Raw genomic sequence first — 22,061 nt, 5'->3', positions numbered from 1 at the left:
CTTCTCACATCTAAGGAGATTGAACCAAGAGAGCGGGCAATGTTTCCTGCCTGCGTGCACCCTATCCAGACTGTGAGGTAGGAAGGAGGTGGTTCCAAAGTGGGTCTGAAAGAGTGGAGACCTGGGCAATTCGGGTCTGCAGAGGAGAGAGTCTGGCTAATGTGGCCACCCCTCTCCTCCTTGTCCCACCCACCCATGCATGTACAGACTCTGAAAACAATCATCTATTTAGAATATTTATTTATCTTATACATGACAAGACACAAAAAGTTACAACTTCTTAAACTCTTCAAAAGAAAAAAATATAATTCTGTAAGCAGCAGCAGCAGCTTTCAAGGTACAGACATGGTAGGAGGGGAGGCTCCCAGGAGCAACCGTGAAATAGGGATGGCCCAGACTTGAGCCCCAGGTAGTGTCACTGGGAAGGGGCCTCCATGGAGGGGGTTGGGCTTGAGGGACACAGCACCAGCACTTCAGTCAATCACCAAACACAATCACATGGCCAGGGCAGGGGAGGAGGGTTGCTTTGATTCAGAACAGATGATCCAGGGCTGGAAGGGTGGGGCTTCCCAAATATGGGCAGAGGCCCTGAGAGCTGGGTGGCCCAGGCTCCGTACTGGCCTTCATGCCCGCCCTTCCCCCACAAGCAACCTCTGTCCAGGAGTAGGGCTCTATCAGAAGAGTTACCAGGCTGGAGAACTAACTTATTGGACGGGGTCAGCAGAAGACCTGAGGCACACAGCACACAAGCATGGGGTGCCTGACTCCATAGGGAAAGGCAACTGTGCCCTTACGGGCCAATCCCCATGCAGCCTGGGCAGCTGACTGCTGCGGGCCAGGGGCGCAACCTGCCGCATCACAGGCACACAAAGAACTTAAGCAATCTGGGTCCCACATGGGGTAGGGGCCCAAAGGCTCACCAGGAAGAGTATGTGTGGGGTGCCTGGGATCAGAATTGAATGGGGCAGCACACCCAGTCTAGGAATCCTAGCTTAACATGAGGAGAGAACACTCCAGTCCTCCTGTAAGGCTGGCCGAGGAGGCAGAGTGGGGTCCCGGTTGAGGCAGAAAGAGCAGCAGGGGCGAACAGACTGATGGACGGAGGACAGGCAGAGCCACGTGGGCACAGCAAAGTCAATAAATAATTTTGTGTGTGTGTGGGGGTCCCCTTTGTAGACCAGGAGAGCCTCGGAGACCGGAGCCAGTGGACTACAGGGTAGGGTCTGCCTGCCAAAACCAGGCCTGGGGGCCCCAGCCCAGAGACCAGCTCTGTCTCAGGGGGTGTTCAGGCCAGGTGAGACTGGGTTGGGGTACAGGGATGGGACAGGACTGGCTCAACGGGACTGGCTTGAGGAATGTACAGATTTCTGCATTTTCTACATAAATAAGACCTTGATCCCAATTTTTTGTCCCTCAGGACCCCATGGGGGCCTATGTGTGCACCACCCATGTGGATCCGGCACCCTCCCCCTGCCTTCCTGTTTGATGAGGAGAACTGGGGAGAGACCAGTCCTCCTCAGGCTTGTGCTGGTCACCCTGTTCTGGCCCCAGCCCATAGGCTGGGGAGAAGCAGCCATGGGCTCAGGCCTGGGGTTCTTGCAGCAGCCCCAGCAAGGACTCAGCGATTCCCAGGAAGTAGACCACCTGGGCGATGCCGAACAGCGGGGCGATGACCAGCGCACGACAGTATGCGCCTTTCAGGAAGGCCGAGGGGCCCTCATGTCTCCAGATCTTCCTGTAAAGGAGTGGAAGGTCAGAACTGATGCCCAGCCCAGCCCAGCCCAGCCCTGCCCCAGCTTATGGGACCCACCTGGCACAGTCCAGAAACCCCGAGTAAGTGTCCTCATTGACGCCTCGCTCAAGGGACTGAAGTCGAGTCTTCACCACTACAAGGGACATATGAGTCATTATGGGGACCTAGCCTCCTGCCCAACCCCCACCGGGGCCCAGTCCCAAGTACTGACCATCACAGGGGTTGACAGCCACCGCGGCTGCACTCCCAGCCACACAGCCTGCCAGGAAGGACACATAGAAAGGTGACTTTTCCTCAGAAGATGGCCGGCCCAGCTGGTTCAGGTTGGCAAACAGAGGGAAGTAGACAATGGAGAAGGGTACGTCCCTGCGGGGAGGGAGGGAGGGAGGGAGGGAGTGATGCTGGTGCTGGTGGTAGGGGCTAGCCTGCAGACCTCTTCCTCCCATGTGCCCATCTTTCTACCTGAGCAGCGTGGCCCCCAGTCCCTTGTAGAGGCCAGCAATGCCATGGTTCCGCAGCAGGTCTCGGGTCAGCTGGGTGGCCGTGGGCCGAGGAGCAGCTGGAGTCTCTGCTGAGGGCTGGGTACCTCCCTGGGCCGAGAGCTGGGCCTGGGCAGCCATAATCTTCCTCTGAGCAGCTGGTGAGAAAGGATCTCTGGTCTCTTCCTCCTGGCTTGGGGAAGGGGCAGGGGACAGGGTCTATCTGTTGTCCCCACCCAGGTTCTGTCCCCTCCCTGCACCTTACCAATGCGGCCTGCATCTTGCAACTGGATCTTCAGCATCTCCATGGGGGTGGTCACGATCACCTGGCAGGTGCCAGCCCCGCAGCCCGCCAACATCTCCTTAGGCAGGGTCAGCTTCTGTCTATAGGGCAGGGGCAGGGCTGTGATTGAGGTGGTGAGACACAGCTCCCTACATGGGGCAGTGACGGTCTGTTTCACAGGTGTAGAGGGGGTGGGAACTGTGAAGGTCCCCTAGGGGCACAGCCCTGGGCTCCAGACCCTCCCACAATAGGCACCCAGCCCAAAGGACAGATGATCTCATATGCAAGGGCTCATAAAGAGAAATGGGGAATGGAAGGAGCCAACCTTGTAGCCCTATACTCCAGTGATGGGGTGGCTGCTTAGTGCCCCCAAATTCTGGCAGCAGACAGTGGCTAGGGGCCAACAGCCACTGACTCAGCAGCTGCTTTGTACCTCCTCACGTGGGCAGCAGCGAAGTGCCCGCCCTCACAAGGTCAGGGATGTTGAGCAAAGGGACTGAGGCCGAAGAGCCTCCGGGGGTCTGATACCAGCTTAGGGGACTGCTGGGGCAGGGGTGAGATTAGCAACACACCCTGCCTTGGACCTGGGCCCCAGCAGCCAGGGTGGCCGAGCTTCTCACCCATCCTTAGAGAGCTGATGTCTGAAGAAGTCATTAGCTGCCAGCTTGATGGCCTTCTCGGGGGTGACCAGGGTCAGGTTTACCGCTGCTCCTGTGGGGCATATGAGGGTCAGCTGAGGCTTGGGGGACACAGGCAGGTCAGGTGGGGAGAGACTTGCTGGGTAGCTTGGGTTAGGGAGGCTTTGGGATAGCACTTTACTCCACACTGGCAAAGCCCTGCCTGGCACTCCTTGGCCGCAGCCTCCTGCCCTCTCACCCACATATGGGCTTGTTCTGTGCCAGGCAGGCAGGAACCAGGCAGGATGGGGTGGCGCTGTGTCCTCCCTCCCCTCCCTCTTTGCCTTCCCCAGAATTCCACCTCCATCTGTCTCTGATTTTGGCAGAACAGGCCTCTCCTGAAAGGCAGGGAGGAGCAGGCCCCCAGAGACTTCGATGGGCCTCCTTCCTGGGGACAGGTGCTCCCACAGGCAGGAGCACAGTGTGGGTCAGGGCTCAGGGAAGGCAGTGGCTGGATGGCCGATCAGAGCCGAGAGCTCAGCATCTGGGCAAAGCCACCCTCAGGGATTGTTTTCTAAGCTGCTTTGTGTAATGCCCCCTGCCCTACTCTGTAAGCACAGATGTGGTCCTGCTCGGCACATAAAGTCAGGAGGAGATTTGAGCCACTAAGATAGAGAAACAGAAACATATCTGTTCTGCTCTACCAGCAGGGGATAGGAGGGTGTTCAAACCCACCACCCTGCAGAAGAAATCCCCTCAAACATCCAATTCTCCCAGCACTAAGGGTTGGCAGATGCTCCCATCATGCTCAGGCGCTACCAGCAACCCCTAACATGTCCATACTTACAGACCAAGCCCAGGCATGCATCCCTGACCCTACTCCCAGCCAGACCCCTCTGTCACCCATCCCAAGGCTCACCCCTGTACATGCCGAAGTAGCCCTCGGAGCGGATGGTCTTGATGAGGCAGTCAGACCTGTAGCCAAGGGGATGGCCATCAGCTGTGGCCAGCTGGACCCTGGCCCTGAGTCAGGCAAGGGCAGCCAGCACCTTCTCTGCCCAGTATGATCATCCAGGGCCCACAGAGAAGCCAAATACTCTGCCAGGGACAGGCTCTGTGTCAGGCCCGCCCTACCCTGTTTCCCCTTTATCAAACCCGGGGTGCAGGAGCAGAGATCAAAGGTGGAGGCCATGCCCTCATCCCTCATATGCTGTTCTCACTCACATGCTGGCATACATGCGCTGGCCATTCTGCTGGTTCTGCAGCCGTGTCTTAGCCAGGTCGATGGGGAACACGCAGGTGACCCCAATTAGCCCAGCGATGCCACCATTGATGAGCTTGGCCGGCAGGCTGTGTATGCAGGGTCAAGTGTCAGGATTAACACCCTCAACCACAGGACAGGGGGATGGGAAGGGCATGCTGGGAAAGGGGAGAAAGCCAAGACTGAAGCCCAGGGGTTGAGGTCCCTCTGACCTGATCTGCTTATCAGCCATTTACACCAAGTGGAGCAGGCGGCTGACTCAGGCCAGGCGATGTAAGTGGAGGCACTGATGGGGAGGGGCTGATGAGGACAATGTGGGTGGCTGGCGGTGGTGGCTGATGGTGGGGGAGGGGATGTCCTCACCTTCAGAGCAATTTCAAGCCTTCTGCCACCTGAAAGGAAGAAGGGACAGAATGAGTGACAGATGGGGACCTATCAGAGAAAGAAGCCTCCCCACCCACCGACCATCTCACAAGGGCACTAAGCCCCTCACTCCCTAGACCCCATGCTGCAGGCTGCAGCCATCAAGGTGCCCTGGAGATACACTGGGAGGGAGGGGGTAGGTGAAGAAAGGGAGGCCACCCATCCCTGGGGCCACCTGGCTTTCCTTCAATGCCCTCCCCGTGGCGTCCTCCCAGGCAGCCAGGAACTCACGCTCACACGCATATGCTCACGCACAGAAGGCAAGCTCCAGCTTTTAAAGGGCCAGGTGCCTTTTAGTGCGGTGGTACTTTGGGATCCTGGACTTGAGCTGTGGTAACCAGTTCCCACCTAGCACCTGCCACTTTCAGCGGGATGGGGCGGTGGGGCGGTGGTGGTTTCTCCTCTGTGGAACCCCTGGGCAGAGCAGACCCAGTTCCCCAACAGCTCACTCTGGGCCACAGAGCCTCTTCCCATAGAGAAGCAAGATCCCCACCCACACCGAGCTGGTTGCCCACCTTCCTGTCCACTTCCCAAGGGAAGTGTTTCACTCCCAAAAGACACAGGAGCCTAGGGATAAGGCCTCGGGGAAGACAGGACAGGAATAAATGGTATGAGGGGGGAAGCAGAGGGATGTCTGTCTCTTAAGGCATCTGTGGCTGGTACACCCTATTCCCTTAGGGTGCGAGAAGGGTCTCTTCTGTTAGCAGCAAAGACGGGAATCCAAGAGCCAGCCTCTTCATCCCCTGAGGGACACAATCATAACAACTAAGCTGGGGTGGGTTCCAGGAGTCCGGGGTCCTCCCTCCCCTGTGTATCTCCCTGAGCCCTCAGAGGTCAGCTGTCACACACAGGCTAGTATCCTCACTGCTGCCACATGGGGTCACATGGCTGTCTCACACTAAAGAGCCCCCAGAGGACTTGCGACCCTGGACCTGCTACCCACCTCTCCCCACCAAGCCGCTGGGTTCTGCTCACCCTGAGCGCACCCCACAGTGCGCACAACTGCTCCTCCACCGCTCCACAGCAAGCGCGCTCACTGAGGAGATAAAGAGGCTGGCCAGGGGGAGGAGGCGAAAGGCTACAGGGATTGGCCACGGGGCGGGGCGGGGCGGGCCTGGGGGGAGGACTTTCTCTTTCACTTTGGGCTAGAAGATAATCTCTGCAGCTTTAGGAAAGGCAGAGAGGGGTGAGACAACTTCTGGGGGCCCGGGGGGGGGGGGGTTGGGCCCAGCCCGGGGTCTAAAGAAGGGACAGACTAACCATGAGACCCAGGTTGCCTACCCACAGGGACCCCAGGTCCGGGCCACCAAGTTCTCAGGCCACTCAGTAGGTTTCTATCTGCAGGCTATGGGATGAACACAGGGAATGGGACATCCTGTAGGGACCTGTCAACGTGTGACCTTGAGAAATGGGTCAACATCCACTGTGCTGTGAAACCTAGGTGTACCCATCATGTACCCATCCGGGAACCTCAAGTTAGAGCACAAGAAGGTATACCTGTTCTCTGGAAAGGGCAAGGAAGGGATGCCTAACTTTCAAAGGCCACTGCCAAGCACAAGCCCTGCTCACCTGGCAGGTCCAGAGGACATGGGGGCGGGACTTCATCTGCCCTCTGCCCTCTGCCTCACCTCTGCACACCAGGCACCAGGCATCTCAGTGGAAGAGTACCTGTCCCTCCTAAGCCTGGTATGTGGCGAAGGCTGACCTCTGAACTCTATAGTCTGATTTCTCCCTCCCCGTACCAAGCTCCAAGTGCACACTAGCTACAGCAGTTCTCTAGGGGAAGCCCCATCCTTCCCTACGCCTCTGCCCTCAGGAATAGTGGGCCTGCTGTCCCTCAGATGCTATCTCCCCTCACATCTGGGATCTGGACACCTGGGTGTTGTGTGTGTGTCCTGGAAGTCAGAGAGACCATCTGAAGCCAGCAGGGAAGAGATCTATGGGCTGAGTCAGCCCTGCACCCAGAACTAAAAACAGGCAAACGCCACAGAGGACAGTCACTGAGCTGAGAGTAGGGGTTCTGCTGCCTGGAACAACAGGCAAGGGGACCCTCTGGGCTGTTCTCTCCCTCCCTGACCCCCAGGGCTTTTTTTTCTTATTGCCCCCTGCCCCCATCCAGACAAGATTTCTCTCTTGATCTCCCTCTGTAGACCAGGCTGGCCTCAAACTAAGATCTTCTTGCCTCTGCCTCCGGTGCTGGGATTAAAGGGCTTTTTGTTGTTGTTCCTTAACTCACATCAGTTTGGGACAGCTGTCAGGGCTCCCTCAGCACCCTCTATGTTACCATAGAAACCTGACTGTCCAGTCTAGCCGCTGAGGATCTAGAGCCTTCTGCCTAGCTGTCCCAGCCTTCCCTAGTCAGGCCACACGCCGACTGAGAAAGATCAATTTAGCACACAGCTCCACACAGCTTCTTCCCCTATTTCCATGAATGAAGCTGTCCATCTCCTACCTAAAAGCAAAGCAGCCAGGCGGCGGTGGCGCTCACCGTTAAAACCACAGAGGCAGGGGGATCTCTGTGAGTTTGAGCCAGCATGGTCTTATAGAGAGAGAGGGTTCCAGGACAGCCAGCGTCACATTAAAAAAAAGAAAAAGAAAAAGGAGAAAGAAAGAAAAAGAAAGAAAGAAGGAAAGGAAAGGAAAGAAAGAAAGAAAGAAAGAAAGAAAGAAAGAAAGAAAGAAAGAAAGAAAGAAAGAAAGAAAGAAAGAAAGAAAGAAAGAAAGAAAGAAAGAAAGAAAGAAAAAGAAAAGTGGTCTGGGACCATGCCCCTTCCCCCAATCCAGTCTCCCTCAGCCCTTCCTCTTAGGGAGGTTAGCTTCGCCTTGCATGCTAGAAGGGCCACAGGGAGATCTCCCACTGCGAGATACCCCAGCTGACCTACGGAGGAAACCCAGGGATGGGGGCACATCCTCTGCTCCACGTCAGATCATACATACCCTCTACCCCACCGTTGGGGCTGAGCTGGCCTCGCTATCTCCAGCCAGACAACGCGGACTCTGACCATGAACGTGCCCACGCACGTCCAGCGGGTTTCCACGTGTGCGGCGCCCCCAGCCCCGGCCAGAAAAAAAAAAAAAAAAAAGACCCCCAAACCAACCCAGCATCAGCTCTGAGGCTGCCACACTGCTGGGACACGTGTGCGCGGGGAGCGCGCCCGGCCGCGCCGGGACCGAGCACGGCCTTCCACACCCGAGACACAGCCGGGTGAGGTACCCGCTGGTCCAGGCTCCGCCGGAGACGCGGTGTCTGAACGGCTGTCACCTCTCCCAGCCACCGGGGCCACCCTTTCCCTCCCCGCAACCCAGCCAGCTTTGGGTGGGCGCCACAGAAGCGGACGGGCTGGCTAGCACTCACCACACGGCCGCGCCGCCGCCACCGCCGCCGCCGCCGGGCTCGCCTCCCCGCTGGGCCGCGCGCCCGGCCTGCACCTAAGCTGGGAGGCGCGTCTCTCGGAGGCGCGCCCGCTCCGCCCCAAGCCCTCGCTGCTGTCGGCTCCCCCTCCCGGCCGGCCGGCGTGGCCACTGCCACCAGCCGCAGCTTCAGGCCACCCTTGATTTGGGGGGGAGGTGGGCTTTCTGGCCCTCTCTGTGGTCTTCCCACGCCAAGCCGGGTTGAGGGACCAAGAACAGGTGGCAGGAAACGTGCGGATGGGGTGGCCCGGGGGAAGGTTTAGTCCCAGAGCGTTTAGATGCTCCTTAGACCCTGGTGGGCAGGGCTTATGCACGGTTCTGTCACAGGTGACTTTGTATCCATAGCTGGGTTACTATGTAGAATGGCTCCTCCCCATCCCTGAGGAAGACAGCACAAAGGCCTAGAAAGGGCTTACTGGGTAAAGGTGTTTGCAACCAAGCCCGGTGAGCTCGAGTTCATTCCCAGGGACCACATGGAAGGGGAGAACAAGCTCTGCAAAGTTATTCTCTGATACACACACGCACAATAAATAGCTTTTATTTTATGTATATGGATGTTTTGCCTGCGTGCATGTCTGTGCACCACGTGTACCTGGTGCTGTGGAAGCCAGAGGAAGGTGTCTGATCCTCTGGAACTTGAGTTACAGACTGTTGTGAGCTACCATGTAGGTGCTGAGAATTGAAACTGGGTCCCCTGAAAGAGCAGCCAGTGCTGTTAACCGCTGAGCCCTCTCTCCAGGCCTTCTCTGCCCTCATCGTAACGGGAGGACTTAGCATGGTAGGAAATGTGGGCACACTCAGGGACTCGGCTTCAGATCACTTAGGCACCCCTGCCCTCTACCCTATAAGTAAATCAATCTCTGAGGTGCACTGGGAGTTGGAGGCTAGCTTGGGCTAGACAGTAAGACCTGTCTCAAAAAGTAAATAAACCAAGCTTTCAAAACCATGAGATTTTGTATGATGGGACACTTGTACCACACAGATGAGGTAGAAGGATAGGGAAGGGGGCTCTGCCTACTTGTCAAGGCAAGTCAAAGGCCAGCTTAAGTCTGAGCCTAGGCCTGGGCAGACTCTGGGGTCTGTGAAGACGAGGTGCCAGGCAGAGTGGAGTCCTCAGGGGCCAGCCCTGTGCGCCGGATGCTGTCCTGATACTTGTGGCGGCCAAGCTCCAAGATGGCACGCACTTCTTCAGCCACATCCTGCCGGTCACTCTGTTCCAGGGCCTGTACCAAGTGTCCCACAGCCCCGGGCTGTCCAGCCTGGCGCTCAGCCCAGGAGAAGAGCATGTGGCGGATCTGCCCATCCAGATCATCCCTTGGAGAGGAAAAAAGTGATGATGAAGGTATTCTGCCCAGGACCACACACCTCATACTGTTTCAAAAGGGAGTTTCTTGCTCCTTGGGCTAGTGACCAGACCCTCCTTTTCCAGGCTGGTGTTTGCTCCGCCTCCACCTCCTTGAAAGCTTTCAGCTGGGGGTTGGGGTGGGGTTTGAGGGAGGGCCCTGAAGCTGAGGCTGGGCGTCAGAAGAGTCACCTGAATTCATGCCGGATACGCTGCAGTTCACGGTAGGGCATGCCTAGGTGCAGGGCCACAGCCGGCCAGTCAGGACCTAGGCGTGAGGCCACACTCAGCAGGTTGCTCTGAGTCAGGAAACCAGTTTCCGCATCACCCAGGTTCAGAGGCATCAGGGAGAAGTCAGTCCCCTGCCCACTTCCCTGGGGCCCCCGGAGTCTCTGTCAAGAGACAAGGATACAGTAAAAGCTTGAACCCAGGCGCTTGTCTTTGGTCACCCTGGGACTCTGTCTCCTCATATCAGCTCACGGCTCTTCCATCTCACCGGAAGCTTGATGGGCAAGGTGGCCATCCACAGTGCATCTGTGCCCTTCCTCTGCCGGGCAGCCTCAGCTTCTTGAGGCACCTCCGTGGGAAGTGAACCCCGATAAAAGGACACCTGGGGAAGGATCAGGTGGTTGCTGTGGAATATTCCTTTACACTGCATGACTATATGTCACTATGATTGGTTTAATAAAGAAGCTGACTGGCCAATAGCTGGACAGAAAGAGATTGGGGCAGGAGAGCCAGACTAGGAGAATGCTGGGAGGAAGAAGGGCAGAGTCTGGAGTCACCAGCCAGACGCCGAGGGAGCAGGAGATGAATGTGCCATGCTATACAGGTACCACCACGTGGCAGAGCATAAATAAGGAATATGGGTTAACTTAAAATGTAAGAGCCAGTTAGTAATAAGTCTGAGCTATTGGCCAAGCATTCATAATTAAGCCTCCGAGTGATTATTTGAGAGCGGCTGTGGGACAGGAAAACTGTCTAAAGGTGGTGTCCAGGTACCTTCGGGGTCCTGACACATCAGCCCACCTGGCCTCGAACAGCCTGAGCTTCCCGGTCCAAGGTTGTGGTGATGTACACCTCCTTTACATTCTTCAGGTGTGAATAGAAAACAAAGCAGATCCTGCCATCCACACAGTCTGGACGGTCTGTGGAGGGGGGCAAACTCAGTAGGAGGGGTGTCCAAGTGTCACACGCCCCAGTGCCCCTCGGAGAAGAGACCTACCAGCATCTACATCAATGCCCCGCTCAAAGGCTGCAAAGAACTTCTCACCCTCAAACATCTCCACAGTATCAGAGGGTTCGGGGCCGCGGTACCGATCCAGCAGCCGACAAAGGGTGGCATCCACCTGTGGAGCACCCACAGGGATTGGAGGCCAAAGCTCTGTACCCACCCTAGCCTTCAGGTCACCCCACTGGCCTCCTGCTGCCCCACCTTGTTCCGGGGCAGACACTGTAGCAGGACCTGCTCCGGGTCCCGGCGCCTTTGTAGTGCGATGAGGTTCACGCGGTGCAGGCGCAGCCGTTCCCAGGCCTTCCGGGCCAGGCCCCCCACACAGCTTTTGGTGGTATACCAGAGCCAGTACCTGGAAGTGCTGGAGTTGAGGTGTGGCCATACAGATGAAGGGCAGAAGGGGTACCGAGGAAGCTAGGGGACACTGACCAGGAGAAGTGTGTGACCTGGAAGCGTGCATACAGGTGAGTGAGTTCCAATGCCACCTGAGTGGTGATGTCGTCCCAGGTGGTTGTCGAAGGTGTCCGGTACAGCAGATGCAGGTGGGAGCGGTCCAGACTGAAACCTGGACAGGAAATAGCAGAAGGCTGAAGCCTCTACACGCAGCTTCCCCTGCTAAGCACCCATCTTCGGTCCTGTAGCATGCAGCCTCACCTGTAACACCGGGGGGCAAGGGTAACTGCACAGTGACGGGGTGTAGGAAGCTGGGGGGGCCGCTCTGCGAGAGGCACAGCAGAGGACTCACCGACGCCTCTGCTTCTTCCAGGAGAGCTCTCAGCTCTACACCAGCCATATGCACTACCTGGACAGGGAACCATTTGAGTGCCTTCCGGTATGCCGAGGCACCTCCCGCGACCCTTAGCACTGGCTTGACTATACCTGCATGGTGACTTGCCGAGGCTCTTCTGTGGCCCCGGAGGGAAAGGTGACTTTGACCCCAGGATGACCTGAGGAGCACAGAAGTGCTCCCTCTGGTGGCAACAGGCAAGTGTTGGATACTGGGCGTAAAACGACAAGGAACCAGGAGAAGTGGGGCACCTGGCATCGAGCCCAGAGCCTCTGGAACACATGGGAGGATAGGGTTAAGGCAGAGACAATGGGCCGGGGTGGGTGGTATCACAGCAGGCTGCTCCTGTCCCCTCATTCCCAAGGGCCTAGGTAGCTGTCACCTTGGGTGCCTCTTCCTCCAGGTGGGTCTCTAGGTCATTCCAGCTATTGTCACTCCGTGTCCTCACAACTACCTCACGGCAGCGACGGACTCGTGGGGGGACGAAGAGCAGCCATAAGCTCACATCCTGTCAGGCAATGGTAGTGTGTGAGAGAGGGCCAGACCTAGGCCACGTACTGCCCCCTAACCATCCTCAACACACCTGCTGGAAAGCCACCCCATGGGGCTGCAGCTCCAGAACACCACTAAGCAGGAAGTCGTGAGGTCCCAGAGAGACCAGGTGGGGCTCCGGCAGCCACAGTCGATAGTGGATGGTGATAGGTGTGGTGGTGGCTCCTGCTGGGAACTGTAGGCGGACACCACAGGCCAGGGTCACAGAACAGCCGTGGGGAGTCACAAGGAAGCTGAGTGAGGAGAGAGGTATGAGGGCGGACAGACAAGGTGTCCCAATGTGGCCAGGGACACAGGGTAGACAGATGTCCTCCAGTCACCTTCCCGCCCATACCTGTCCAAATCCGAGGTAAGGAATAGCCTGGGCATTTCTGGAATCCGGGATATGTCTGCACAAGGGACAGGCATGTGGTCAGAATGATGATACGCCTTCATCCTCTCATATCCTGGCCATGCCCCATGACAGGCCTACCTGGGGGACTTAGGGGTGCTGCAGAGGCTTCACCCAGAGGGTTCCCCTGCAGGCGCACAAAGGGAGCGTCGAGTAGCTCAGCAGGCAGGTCCCGGAGCTGGTTGTCCCTCAGATCAAGCCGAGAGATCAGTGGCAGGTGGGCCAGGCCAGTGGGCACTGAGGTCAGGAGGTTGCTGTGCAGAACAAGGAGCCGCAGGGACCGCAGGCCCGCTGCAGGCAAGTGCTGGTTTACGGCTGGCAGAGGTCCACTCACGGTGGCCCTGGGCACCTTGACAAGACACTCACACTAAAGACTTCAGGCTCTATCATGTGGTGGGACAAAGACGCATGGGAACTGTGAGCAACCAAAGAGGTAGAAGCAAAGTCAAGGGGCCACCTGGGAGCCATAAAGGTTCACAGGCCGAGCCAGTCCCAAGACTTTAGGGCTGCAGGGGCCCACGTGGCAGTGGAGGTCTGGGCAGTGGCTGAAGGACCCTCTATATTAGCTGGTGAACCAAAGCTGGTACCATGGCTACTCACCAAGGGAGGCTGGGAGGTTCTGCAGTCGGTTGGAGGCCAGATTGAGTTCACTGAGGCTGCTCAGGTCTCCAATCTCAGAGGGTATGGTGTCTAGAAGGTTCTCTGAGAGATCAAGACGCTGAAGGGTGGACAGCGACCCCAGTGTTGTAGGCAGCCTCTCGAGGCAGTTGTGTGTCACAGAGAGGAAGGTAAGGGTGGGCAGGGCCCCCAGGGCTTCGGGCAGCTCTGACAGACAATTGTGAGAAAGCAGCAAGGAATGCAAGCCGCGCAGTTCCAGGATGCAGGTCGGCAGCGTCTCCAGCCTGTTGAAGCTCAGGTCCAAGTGGGCCAGGCAGACCAAGTCACTCAGGCCAGCAGGCAGAGTGGTCAGGGTACCGTGAAGGCAGGCACCCAGGGCACCCCGGCTCTGGCCCCCTGGAAGTGGGGGAGACAGCGGTAGCCCTCAGGGTTGGAGTTTCGGTTCAACCTTGACTGCCAGAGAAAGCAGTAGAAAGGAAGCTTCCCTTTGAGGCCAGCCATTGGGACAGAGGAAGACAGAAAAGCAGACACAGAAGAGCACCAGCTCATAGCAGATGACGGTATTATCCAAGAACAATTGGGATCTGCAGATACGCAACTGGGCACCTTCAGCATCCCAGGCTCAGGAGAGAGCACCCAGCCAGCCTCACTTTGGGGAGGAAGGTGATAGGGCTGAGGACAGGGGACAGGGGTGGGGTAGGGGTTCATACCTGAGGTGCAGGGAGGAGAGAGGTCTGGAGCTAGGGCGGGGACAGGATGGCCTTTGTGGACCAAAAGGCAGAGTCAAAGCAGGGCTAGAGATGAGGCCAGGATCGAGAGTAAGGGTACTCACCTTTGAGGACCAGGGAGCGAAGGCGCAACAGACTCCACGGAACCTGGGCTAGGGTGTCATCTAGCAGTCGAGGGTCCTCGTGGGTACTGAGTCGCAAGAACTCCACCTGCAGCAGCTGTGGGGGCTGCTGGGAACACAGGTATTGCAGCCGATGGCAGCCCCCTGGGCGTATGTCCAAGTTCAACTGGTTCCCAGCCAGGAGAAAAGGTGCCCCAGGCCTGGAATCCACAGCCTCCACAGCGGGTCTTGCAGCATCCTCTGCAGCAGTTTCCTCCGGCTGCAGCCCCTCCAACACTGCAGCCATCACCCATGGAAGGTCCTCGGGGACCAGACATGTCCCAGCTTGCCAAGCAAGCCTGCTCAGGCAAGGCTGAAGGAAGCTGCAGAAGCAGGGGGAGGAGTGAGCTGTAGGGGACCAATTCCTTCTCCGGATCAGAGTAACAGTAACTCAGCCTGGAAACAGGCAGCTCTTGGAACCACTGGCCCAAGAACCCAGGGCCTGAAGGGTACAGAGTGGAGTGGTCACTGCAGCCCAAGGACCTACATCTGTGCTGTTAATGAGAACTGTATCATCCCACCCGGGAGGGGCACTGGCCAGGGAGGCTCTGTGAACAGCTGGCCAGGCGAATTCTGCTAGACCAAGGGGAATCTGGCCACGTGATCCCTGACCCCACCTACAGGGCTCTTGCAATAAGGGCCAACCTTCAACTTTCACACTCATCAGTTTGGGGAGGACCCAGTGACCCTCTTCCACTGCAGGCGTTTCTTGTGCATGAGAGAGTCAATAAACAGTGCGAAGGGGAGCCAAGAGGACTTTGGGGTCCCAGGACAAGGATATCACATCGCGGCCCCTAGAAGAGGCTCTCGCGCCACAATTCCCAGTTCACACCTCCGTCATATGGGAAACGCAGAGAGGGGCTCCGTTGGCATGGAGTAGCTTTGGTTCCGCCTCAGCAGCAAACTTCCCGCCGCCCACTGAGTACCTGCCACGATGATCTCCGCGCCAGATCAGGCGCGCTCCACGCCGGCTTCCCGCCGGCGCGCTTCCGGGCGGGCGGGCAGCGGCTCGGGCTCCGCCCTTCCCGGCTGGCCAGTAGGAGCACCCTGGGACTCTGACTCCCACCTCCTGTTCAGTTGCCGGTACTAGACGTTGCGCATGGAAAACTCACTGCTTCAGACCTTCATAACCCCAGACCTGCTGTAGCACTATATAGTCTGGGTCCAAAGTACATTCTAAGGCAGCAATTTTTTGGGAGAACTTTAGGGAATTATCGCACTCCTTGTTAGAAGCTAGAACTCTGAAAGTTTGTGCAGCTAGCACCAAGGGCTTCCTGCGGGAACCCTGTACGACAGCGGTTCCCAACTTGTGGGTCGAGACCCTTTGACAATCCTCTATCTTCAAAAATATTTACATTGTGATTCATAACACCAGTAAAATTACAGTTATGAAGTAGCAATGAAAATGATTTTATGGTTAGGGGGTCACTACAGCATGAAGAACTGTATTAAAGGGTCTTAGCGTTAGAAAGGTTGAGAACCACTGAGTCTAGGACTTCCTTCCCAGGCTCTACAGTGAACTCTAGCTTGTTGGAGCTTGGATGTCCTCCTCACTGAACATCAATCTGGACCAGCTGCCTAGACAGTGAGCTTCCTGGCTTTGCCTCTCTGAATCCTGTGTATCTCACAAGAAAAACAACAAAAAGTTGAGATACGAGATCTTGCCTAAGTCCTTTAATTGGTGAATATAGAAGCCAATACTCAGCATCCTCAACAGAGCTGGTGGACAGTCTACAGTCTATGCGATGGGCAAGCTCCCTGTTAGGCCTTGCTGCTTCCATTCTGTCTAGTATCTGTCTCTTTTTAAGTTTCCATAAGCTGCTAGAAGGATCCTTATAAAAACCAGTCCCAGGCCGGGCGGTGGTGGCGCACGCCTTTAATCCCAGCACTCGGGAGGCAGAGCCAGGTGGATCTCTGTGAGTTCGAGGCCAGCCTGGTCTCCAAAGCGAGTTCCAGGAAAGGCGCAAAGCTACACAGAGAAACCCTGTCTCGAAAAACCCAAAAAAAAAAAAAAATAAAAATAAAAAAAAAAAATAAAAACCAGTCCCAGGAGCTTAGTATAACTGCAAGCCCAGTACCTAGCTGAGATGGGAGGATTAACCATCCTGGGCTGCACAGGAAGACCCTGTCTCAAAAGTAATAATTGTAGGAATATTACTTAACTTTATACTAGTGAGCTGGGCATAGTGGTACATGCCTTCAGTCTGCAAAAGTGTTCTTCATCATTGAGCCATCTCTCCAGCCCTGTTGTGTATTAAAGAAACAACAACATTTAAAAAAAAATCATGCCAGGTATGGTGTGCATGCCTTTAATCCCAGCACTCTGAAAGTAGAGGCAGGTGGATCTCTGTGAGTTCCAGGTAAGCTGGAGTTATATGATGAGACACTGTCTCAAAATAAAATAAAAGTCTGGAGGAATAGCTCATCATCCATTTCAGGCCTCTTACAACTGCCTGTACCTCTAGTTCCAGAGGAACTGATGCCCTCTTCCGGCTTCTGAAGGCACTGCATACATGTGGTGCACATACAAGCAAGCAGGCACACACATTCACATTAAAACAAAAATCAATGATGGGGCTAGAGAGATGGCTCTGCTGTTAAGACTATGGGCTGCTCTTGCGGAAGATCTTGATTTCGTTCCCTGCACTCACAGGGCAGTTCACAATCATCCCTAATTTCAGTTCCAGAGCATCTGGTGCCCTCTTCTGACCTCCAAGAGCACCAGGCACACAAATGGTGCACACACATGCAAATAAAACACTCATATAAACTAAATGAATCTTTGTAAAAACAAAAACAAACCAAGAAGAAAGACAACATGCACGTTCTAGCTTAAACCACTGAATCCTGTTGTGATTCAGATCGGAGCCATACCTTGCCAGGTGGCTTCCCTACATCATCCTAGCTCTATAAGAAAATCCTTCTGGGGGCTGGAGAGATGACTCATTGTTTAAGAGTACTGGTTGTTCTTCCAGAGGACCTGAGTTCAATTCCCAGCACCCACATGGTGGCTCACAACCATCTATAATGGGATCTGATGCCCTCTGTCATGCAGATGTCTATACAGGAAGACAGAACACTAAAAGACATAAATAAATCTTAATAAAAAAAAAAAAAAACCTCTCCAGGCAGTGGTGGCGCACGCCTTTAATCCCAGCACTCAGGAGGCAGAAGCAGGTGGATCTTGGTGAGTTTGAGGCCAGCCAGGTCTACAGAGCGAGATCCAGGAAAGGTGCAAAACTACACAGAGAAATCCTGTCTCAAAAAAACCAAAACCAAACAAACAAACAAAACCAAAAAACCTCTGTGCCTCAAGTATGGGTAAGAACAGCAACACGCAGTGTGGGCTCATTCTAGCAATGTGAGGCACTACACACAAAGGAAGGTGTACACTGTCCTAGAGGCCTCCCCCATCCTCCACCCCACAGTTGGAGTCTGCCAGCATAACCTATCTCCAGCCAACTTCTAGTCTTGGCGTGGTAAGAGCAGGCTTCTCATCTCTCAGCTCAAAGTTACTACTTGGGAAGATTTACTGGTCTTGGAAGACAAAAACTTCCTGACCTAAAACTAGGATTTACTTTCTTTCTCTCTGTTTCTGCATTTATTTATGTATACATGAGTGTGGGTTGGAGGACAACTTGTGATAGTAACTAACTTCTTTCCACCCTGGGAATCCTGGAATGGAACTCAAGACTGTCATGCTTGGTCACATGTGCCTTTTACATGCTAAACTGTCTCTCTGTTCTGTCCTGGGCAGATAGGGACAAATTGAGGCTAATAACTCAGGCCTCATCATTATCCAAGGGCATGGGTTCCAGCAGCGTTGAAGTACTGCTCGGCAGGGTCAGGCTCTTCTGGCCTAGCTGCGAAGAAAGGAGGGCTCTCAGGGCCCAATGTAGAGGCACATTTTCTTTTTGCTGTTGTCTTTTGTTTTGTTTTGAGGCAAGGTTTCTAAGTGTTACTCTGGCTCTCCTGGAACTCGCTCTGCAGACCAGGCTGTCCTGGAACTCACAGAGCTCCACCTGCCTCTGCCTCCGGAATGCTGGGATTAAAGATGTGCGCCATCAGGGCCGGTGCACTCGGGAGGATGAGGCAGACGCATATCTGTGAGTTCGAGGCCAGCCTGGTTACACAGATGTCCAGGATAGCGGGGGCTATATAGAAACCCTGTCTCAAAAGAAAAAAAAAAGGATGTCACCAGATATGACCGCTGTCACTAAGCCTCAGACAGCTCGCCCACCTTTCCCAGGCCAGCTGAACATGGGAGCCATTAGCTCCAGCCAGACTTCGGGTCTCTGGTGCCCAAGGCCAGGAACGACCCACACATCCATAGTTTGAACCTCCAGCCCCATTTAGCCCACGTGCAACCAGAGAAAGCTAAAGGGGTGCGCACTTCCGGTGGCAAGTTCCTCTCTAGCCGCGATGCATCATGGAACTTGCAGTTCGCTTTGAAAGTTACGACTCGGGCGGGGCCTCAGCACTGCATGTTGGGAGCTGTAGTGCCGCGTGGCATGCTGGGAACGGGAGGCGTTAAAGGGGTTTGAAAGCTCCTTGAGATTCTTCGCCCGTGTCCTCATGGATTTCGGGGGGCTCTCGCCCACGTTACATGAGCAGCACCTGGCCCCTGAACAACCCATTGTCTTTATTGTGGGGAACACCTGATTGGGGATAACGGCTTCCTTCCGGTCGCCCATTTCGTCAATGGGAGGCGCCCCCATCCGGCGCCGGGCGAGTCCCGGGGGCTTCTGGGAAGCGGTTTACCCCCGCCCACTGCGTCAGCGTCTTCCTTTCGCTGCCTGACGCCGCCGAGGTCGCACGCGTGAGGCCTGTCCGCAGCAGCCGAGTGAGTGGGCTTGCGGGTCGGGCCGCGGGCAGGGGTTGGGACCGAAGGGCGGGTGGCGGCCGGGATTCGAGGGGTGCACGGCCTCCCATGTTCGGAAGTTTCGGGCCGCACGTGGCCTCACTTGTTGGCTAAAATGGAGGGGTCGGCAGAAGGCCTCTTGGGTTATGCCACCGCCGTATCCTCTCTCTGTCTCATTCAGCATGCGCTACGTCGCCTCTTACTTGCTTGCCGCCCTTGGGGGCAACTCCTCTCCCAGCGCCAAAGACATTAAGAAGATACTAGACAGCGTGGGCATCGAGGCGGACGATGATCGGCTCAACAAGGTAGCTTGCTGCTTCCCTGGACCTTGTGGTGCGGGTACAAATGTCGACCAGTGGCGCCCCTTATCAAATTAGATCTGAGTCTTACCTTAAAAAAATGTAGATGACTTGTTCGAAAGGAACAAGTTTAATGCAACTGATTTGCGTGGTCTTACTAATTTTTGAGACAAAAGTTTCACTGTGTAACTCTAGCTAACCTGGAATTCACTATGTACACCAGATTTTTTTTTTAAAAGGGTTATTACTTCTGGGTGCACTAGGAGATACATGCACATGAGTGTAGATGCTTCAGAAGTCAGGAGCATCTCGGACTCCCTAGAGCTGGAGTTAGGGTTATCTGACAGATACAAGTGCTGGGAGTCAAACCCCAGGTCTTGGCAAGAGTAGCCCAAGCTACAGAGTGAGATCCTGTCTGGGAGCGGGGTCGGGTGGGGGAGAAAGACCCAAAAGAGTAGTACATGTCTTTAGCAGTGGAGCTATCTCTTTGCCCCTAAAATCCTCTAGAAAAGCATTTTTGCCCTCTTTAGGCTGTGCAGGAGTGGAACCTAAACTCTGTCATCAGCCTTAGAATGTTAGCATCTAAAATTTCCCATTGCCACTGTCTTTGTTCAGAAGACTCAGTCCTGTGGTTCTGGGCCAGCTACTGTGAGTATAGCGCAGGTCTAGAAGCTTCAGAACACTCTCCTGTGTGTTGCGCCACCAGATCTGGCTAGGTATGTGTTGATATTGACCATTAGGTATGGTTGTTTACTGCAGGTCATCAGTGAGCTGAATGGAAAAAACATTGAGGATGTCATCGCCCAGGGTGAGTTCATTTAGGGCAAGAGTTATATGTTTGTGGTCCATCCTAATCCCTGCTGATCAGTCAATGATCTGCCAGGCTTCGCTTGTGGACCAGAGCATCCTAGAAGCCCTGCCAGAGTTGAGCAAGGCCTTTTAGGCTTCTGCCAGCAGCACTTCTGAACATGTTCAGGAGCCGGCAGTGGGAGCACTCTTTCACTGCTCCTTCCAGGATGTGAAAAGCCTTTTCTGTGAGCAGGGACTGGGGCTGCTGAAAATTGGTACAGTCCCTTAAACCCTCTCTTACTAGCCTGATAGATTGCTGGTACCGCCAGACTGGGACTTGCAAGTTGAGCAGGCAAAACTAGCTTGGCAAATGGCCTAGTTTGTGCACTCACCTCTGTTGCAAAAAAGATACTTCTTGTTGGGCGGTGGTGGCACACGCCTTTAATCCCAGCACTAGGGAGGCAGAGGCATATGGATCTCTGTGTGAGTTCGGGGCCAGCCTGGATTACAGAGGGGAGTTCTAGGAAAGACACAAAGCTACACAGAGAAACCCTGTCTCGGAAAAAAAAAAAAAAAGATACTTCTTGGGGTAAACATGGTTGTTGACTTTTTATTTTTTATATTTTTATTTTTTTGGGTGAGGGCGGGATTCAAGATAGGATTTCTCTGTGTAGCAGTTCTGCCTGTCCTGGAACTTGCTTTGTAGACCAAGCTGGCCCCTAACACACAAGAGATCTGCCTGCCTCTCTCCCCTTAGTGTTGGGATTAAGAGCATGTACCACCACTGCCCAGCCCAGTCTTTAAATTTTTTAAATTTAATTTTTTTATTTGGGGGCAGGGTTTCTCTGTAGGCCAGGTTGGCCTTGAGCTCAGATTCACCTGCCTTCTGACTGCTGGGTTATAAGCATGTATCATTAACTCAATATATAATATATATGTCTATATATATATAAAGTTTATTATGTTCATTTGTGTTTTGTGTGCATGTATGTGAGGGTGTCAGATCCCCTGGAACAGGAGTTACAGACAGGTGGGTGCTGGAAATTGAACCTGGGTCCTCCAGGAGAGCAGCAAGTGCTCTTAACTGTTGAGCCATCTCTCCAGTCCCCAGCTTATTTAATTTTGTGTGTGTGTGTTGTTTTTAAGTTTTTTGAGATAGGGCTTCTCTGTGTAAGAGCCCTGGCTGTTTATTTTTAAAACAAGGTTTCTTTGGCCCAGGCTGGTTTTGCACTCAGCTCTTGCTGAGATTAAAGGCATACACCTGGATTGTCCATCTTAAGGTCACAATGGGGCTAATTTCCAGAAACCAAGTTCTTGTCTTAGTGGGTCAGGATAGAAAAAATAAGTCCTGAATAATGTTATGTTCCTCAGTGTGTACAGTGGTGCCTTGTGATTTAGAGTGAAAGCAGGTAACAGGACCACTGGTGTATAACAGCTGCTCTTGGTTAGTCACTCTACCTACCCTTGTGGAAGAGCTTTCTTGGCTGGGCCCTGTTCTGGTCTCATGTTCTTTCTCTTTATGTAGGTGTTGGCAAACTTGCCAGTGTGCCTGCTGGTGGGGCTGTGGCTGTTTCTGCTGCCCCTGGCTCTGCAGCTCCTGCTGCTGGTTCTGCCCCTGCTGCAGGTAAGTAGAGGTCTGATGGGTGGGTGGCCATCAAAGGGGATTGGTACTCAAAGCTGTTGAGTGGGGCTGGCAGGGCAACCTGAATGAGTTCTAGGGGCAGTGCTTACTATGGTGTTCCTCCACAGCAGAGGAGAAGAAAGACGAGAAGAAGGAGGAGTCCGAGGAGTCAGATGATGACATGGGATTTGGCTTGTTTGATTAAATTCCTGCTCCCCTGCAAATAAAGCCTTTTTATGTATCTTGAGTGGCCTTTAAGTACATTGTCAACAGGTGACACCCATACTGTGTCCTCAGCCCAGGCTCCTCCCAGAGAGCTGAAGTTTGTTGGGTGAATGGTGGGGGGAGAGGACTTCCCATTTCCCTTAATTTTGTTAAAACCTTGGCTTTTGAGAACAATCAGGTCCTGTGAGAGAGATCCTTGCAACTTTCATGGAACACTCTGAAAGTA

General features: G+C 54.6%; 3 protein-coding genes and 1 non-coding gene across 9 annotated transcripts; 2 read left to right on the top strand and 2 right to left on the bottom strand.

Annotated features, from left to right (window-relative positions):
- Nucleotides 1-223: 223 nt before the first annotated feature.
- Nucleotides 224-7,880, bottom strand: Slc25a22 (solute carrier family 25 member 22). 2 transcript variants are annotated; one of them, XM_052762898.1, is made up of 10 exons: nucleotides 7,754-7,880; nucleotides 4,606-4,785; nucleotides 4,357-4,482; nucleotides 4,052-4,107; nucleotides 3,136-3,226; nucleotides 2,498-2,616; nucleotides 2,216-2,390; nucleotides 1,965-2,119; nucleotides 1,811-1,886; nucleotides 224-1,735 (listed from the first exon to the last, which is right to left on the bottom strand). In XM_052762898.1, the coding sequence occupies exons 2-10, from the start codon at nucleotides 4,623-4,625 to the stop codon at nucleotides 1,582-1,584; spliced, it is 972 nt and encodes a 323-aa protein (XP_052618858.1). In that variant the 5' UTR covers nucleotides 4,626-4,785; nucleotides 7,754-7,880; the 3' UTR covers nucleotides 224-1,581. The 2 variants fall into 2 exon arrangements, with proteins under 2 accessions (XP_052618858.1, XP_052618859.1); XM_052762899.1 differs by lacking the exon at nucleotides 7,754-7,880 and adding an exon at nucleotides 4,992-5,033.
- Nucleotides 7,881-8,749: 869 nt separating this feature from the next.
- Nucleotides 8,750-15,331, bottom strand: Pidd1 (p53-induced death domain protein 1). Of its 4 annotated transcripts, none has more exons than XM_052762895.1 (16): nucleotides 14,967-15,331; nucleotides 13,984-14,363; nucleotides 13,134-13,547; nucleotides 12,615-12,824; nucleotides 12,477-12,531; nucleotides 12,174-12,375; nucleotides 11,973-12,098; nucleotides 11,683-11,862; nucleotides 11,458-11,605; nucleotides 11,233-11,368; nucleotides 11,005-11,155; nucleotides 10,795-10,918; nucleotides 10,599-10,717; nucleotides 10,066-10,179; nucleotides 9,762-9,961; nucleotides 8,750-9,541 (listed from the first exon to the last, which is right to left on the bottom strand). In XM_052762895.1, the coding sequence occupies exons 2-16, from the start codon at nucleotides 14,285-14,287 to the stop codon at nucleotides 9,283-9,285; spliced, it is 2,742 nt and encodes a 913-aa protein (XP_052618855.1). In that variant the 5' UTR covers nucleotides 14,288-14,363; nucleotides 14,967-15,331; the 3' UTR covers nucleotides 8,750-9,282. The 4 variants fall into 4 exon arrangements, with proteins under 4 accessions (XP_052618855.1, XP_052618854.1, XP_052618856.1 ...); XM_052762894.1 differs by having other exon boundaries at nucleotides 14,873-14,986; XM_052762896.1 differs by having other exon boundaries at nucleotides 10,843-10,918; nucleotides 14,873-14,986.
- A 3,310-nt stretch (nucleotides 15,332-18,641) lies between these two features.
- Rplp2 (ribosomal protein lateral stalk subunit P2) lies at nucleotides 18,642-21,857 on the top strand. Of its 2 annotated transcripts, none has more exons than XM_052714707.1 (5): nucleotides 18,642-18,883; nucleotides 19,083-19,206; nucleotides 19,960-20,008; nucleotides 21,515-21,613; nucleotides 21,742-21,857. In XM_052714707.1, the coding sequence occupies exons 2-5, from the start codon at nucleotides 19,084-19,086 to the stop codon at nucleotides 21,813-21,815; spliced, it is 345 nt and encodes a 114-aa protein (XP_052570667.1). In that variant the 5' UTR covers nucleotides 18,642-18,883; nucleotide 19,083; the 3' UTR covers nucleotides 21,816-21,857. The 2 variants fall into 2 exon arrangements, with proteins under 2 accessions (XP_052570667.1, XP_052570666.1); XM_052714706.1 differs by having other exon boundaries at nucleotides 18,749-18,883; nucleotides 21,739-21,857.
- On the top strand, nucleotides 20,042-20,172 carry LOC128095841 (small nucleolar RNA SNORA52). Its single transcript, XR_008213439.1, has one exon. It is a non-coding gene; the product is annotated as a small nucleolar RNA SNORA52 (small nucleolar RNA).
- Nucleotides 21,858-22,061: the final 204 nt, after the last annotated feature.

This window comes from Peromyscus californicus, unplaced genomic scaffold (assembly GCF_007827085.1).
Source record: "Peromyscus californicus insignis strain IS unplaced genomic scaffold, ASM782708v3 Scaffold_4__1_contigs__length_199733344, whole genome shotgun sequence".
Classification (NCBI taxonomy): Eukaryota; Metazoa; Chordata; class Mammalia; order Rodentia; family Cricetidae; genus Peromyscus; species Peromyscus californicus.
This window is presented reverse-complemented; position numbering and strand designations above follow the sequence as displayed.

What these genes read in the sequence shown, in the direction of transcription:
- Slc25a22 (XM_052762898.1), bottom strand. Translation starts at nt 4,625, where the DNA reads ATGGCTGATAAGCAGATCAG. An exon ending in GCAAGATGCAGGCCGCATTG is followed by an intron (nt 2,391 to 2,497) that starts GTAAGGTGCAGG and finishes CTTTCTCACCAG; the next exon opens with CTGCTCAGAGGAAGATTATG. An exon ending in GGGTTTCTGGACTGTGCCAG is followed by an intron (nt 1,736 to 1,810) that starts GTGGGTCCCATA and finishes ACTCCTTTACAG; the next exon opens with GAAGATCTGGAGACATGAGG.
- Pidd1 (XM_052762895.1), bottom strand. Translation starts at nt 14,287, where the DNA reads ATGGCTGCAGTGTTGGAGGGGCTGCAGCCGGAGGAAACTGCTGCAGAG. An exon ending in TCGCTCCCTGGTCCTCAAAG is followed by an intron (nt 13,548 to 13,983) that starts GTGAGTACCCTT and finishes CCCCACTTCCAG; the next exon opens with GGGGCCAGAGCCGGGGTGCC. An exon ending in TGGAGGAAGAGGCACCCAAG is followed by an intron (nt 11,863 to 11,972) that starts GTGACAGCTACC and finishes CATGTGTTCCAG; the next exon opens with AGGCTCTGGGCTCGATGCCA.
- Rplp2 (XM_052714706.1), top strand. Translation starts at nt 19,084, where the DNA reads ATGCGCTACGTCGCCTCTTACTTGCTTGCCGCCCTTGGGGGCAACTCC. An exon ending in ACGATGATCGGCTCAACAAG is followed by an intron (nt 19,207 to 19,959) that starts GTAGCTTGCTGC and finishes TGTTTACTGCAG; the next exon opens with GTCATCAGTGAGCTGAATGG. An exon ending in TGAGGATGTCATCGCCCAGG is followed by an intron (nt 20,009 to 21,514) that starts GTGAGTTCATTT and finishes CTCTTTATGTAG; the next exon opens with GTGTTGGCAAACTTGCCAGT.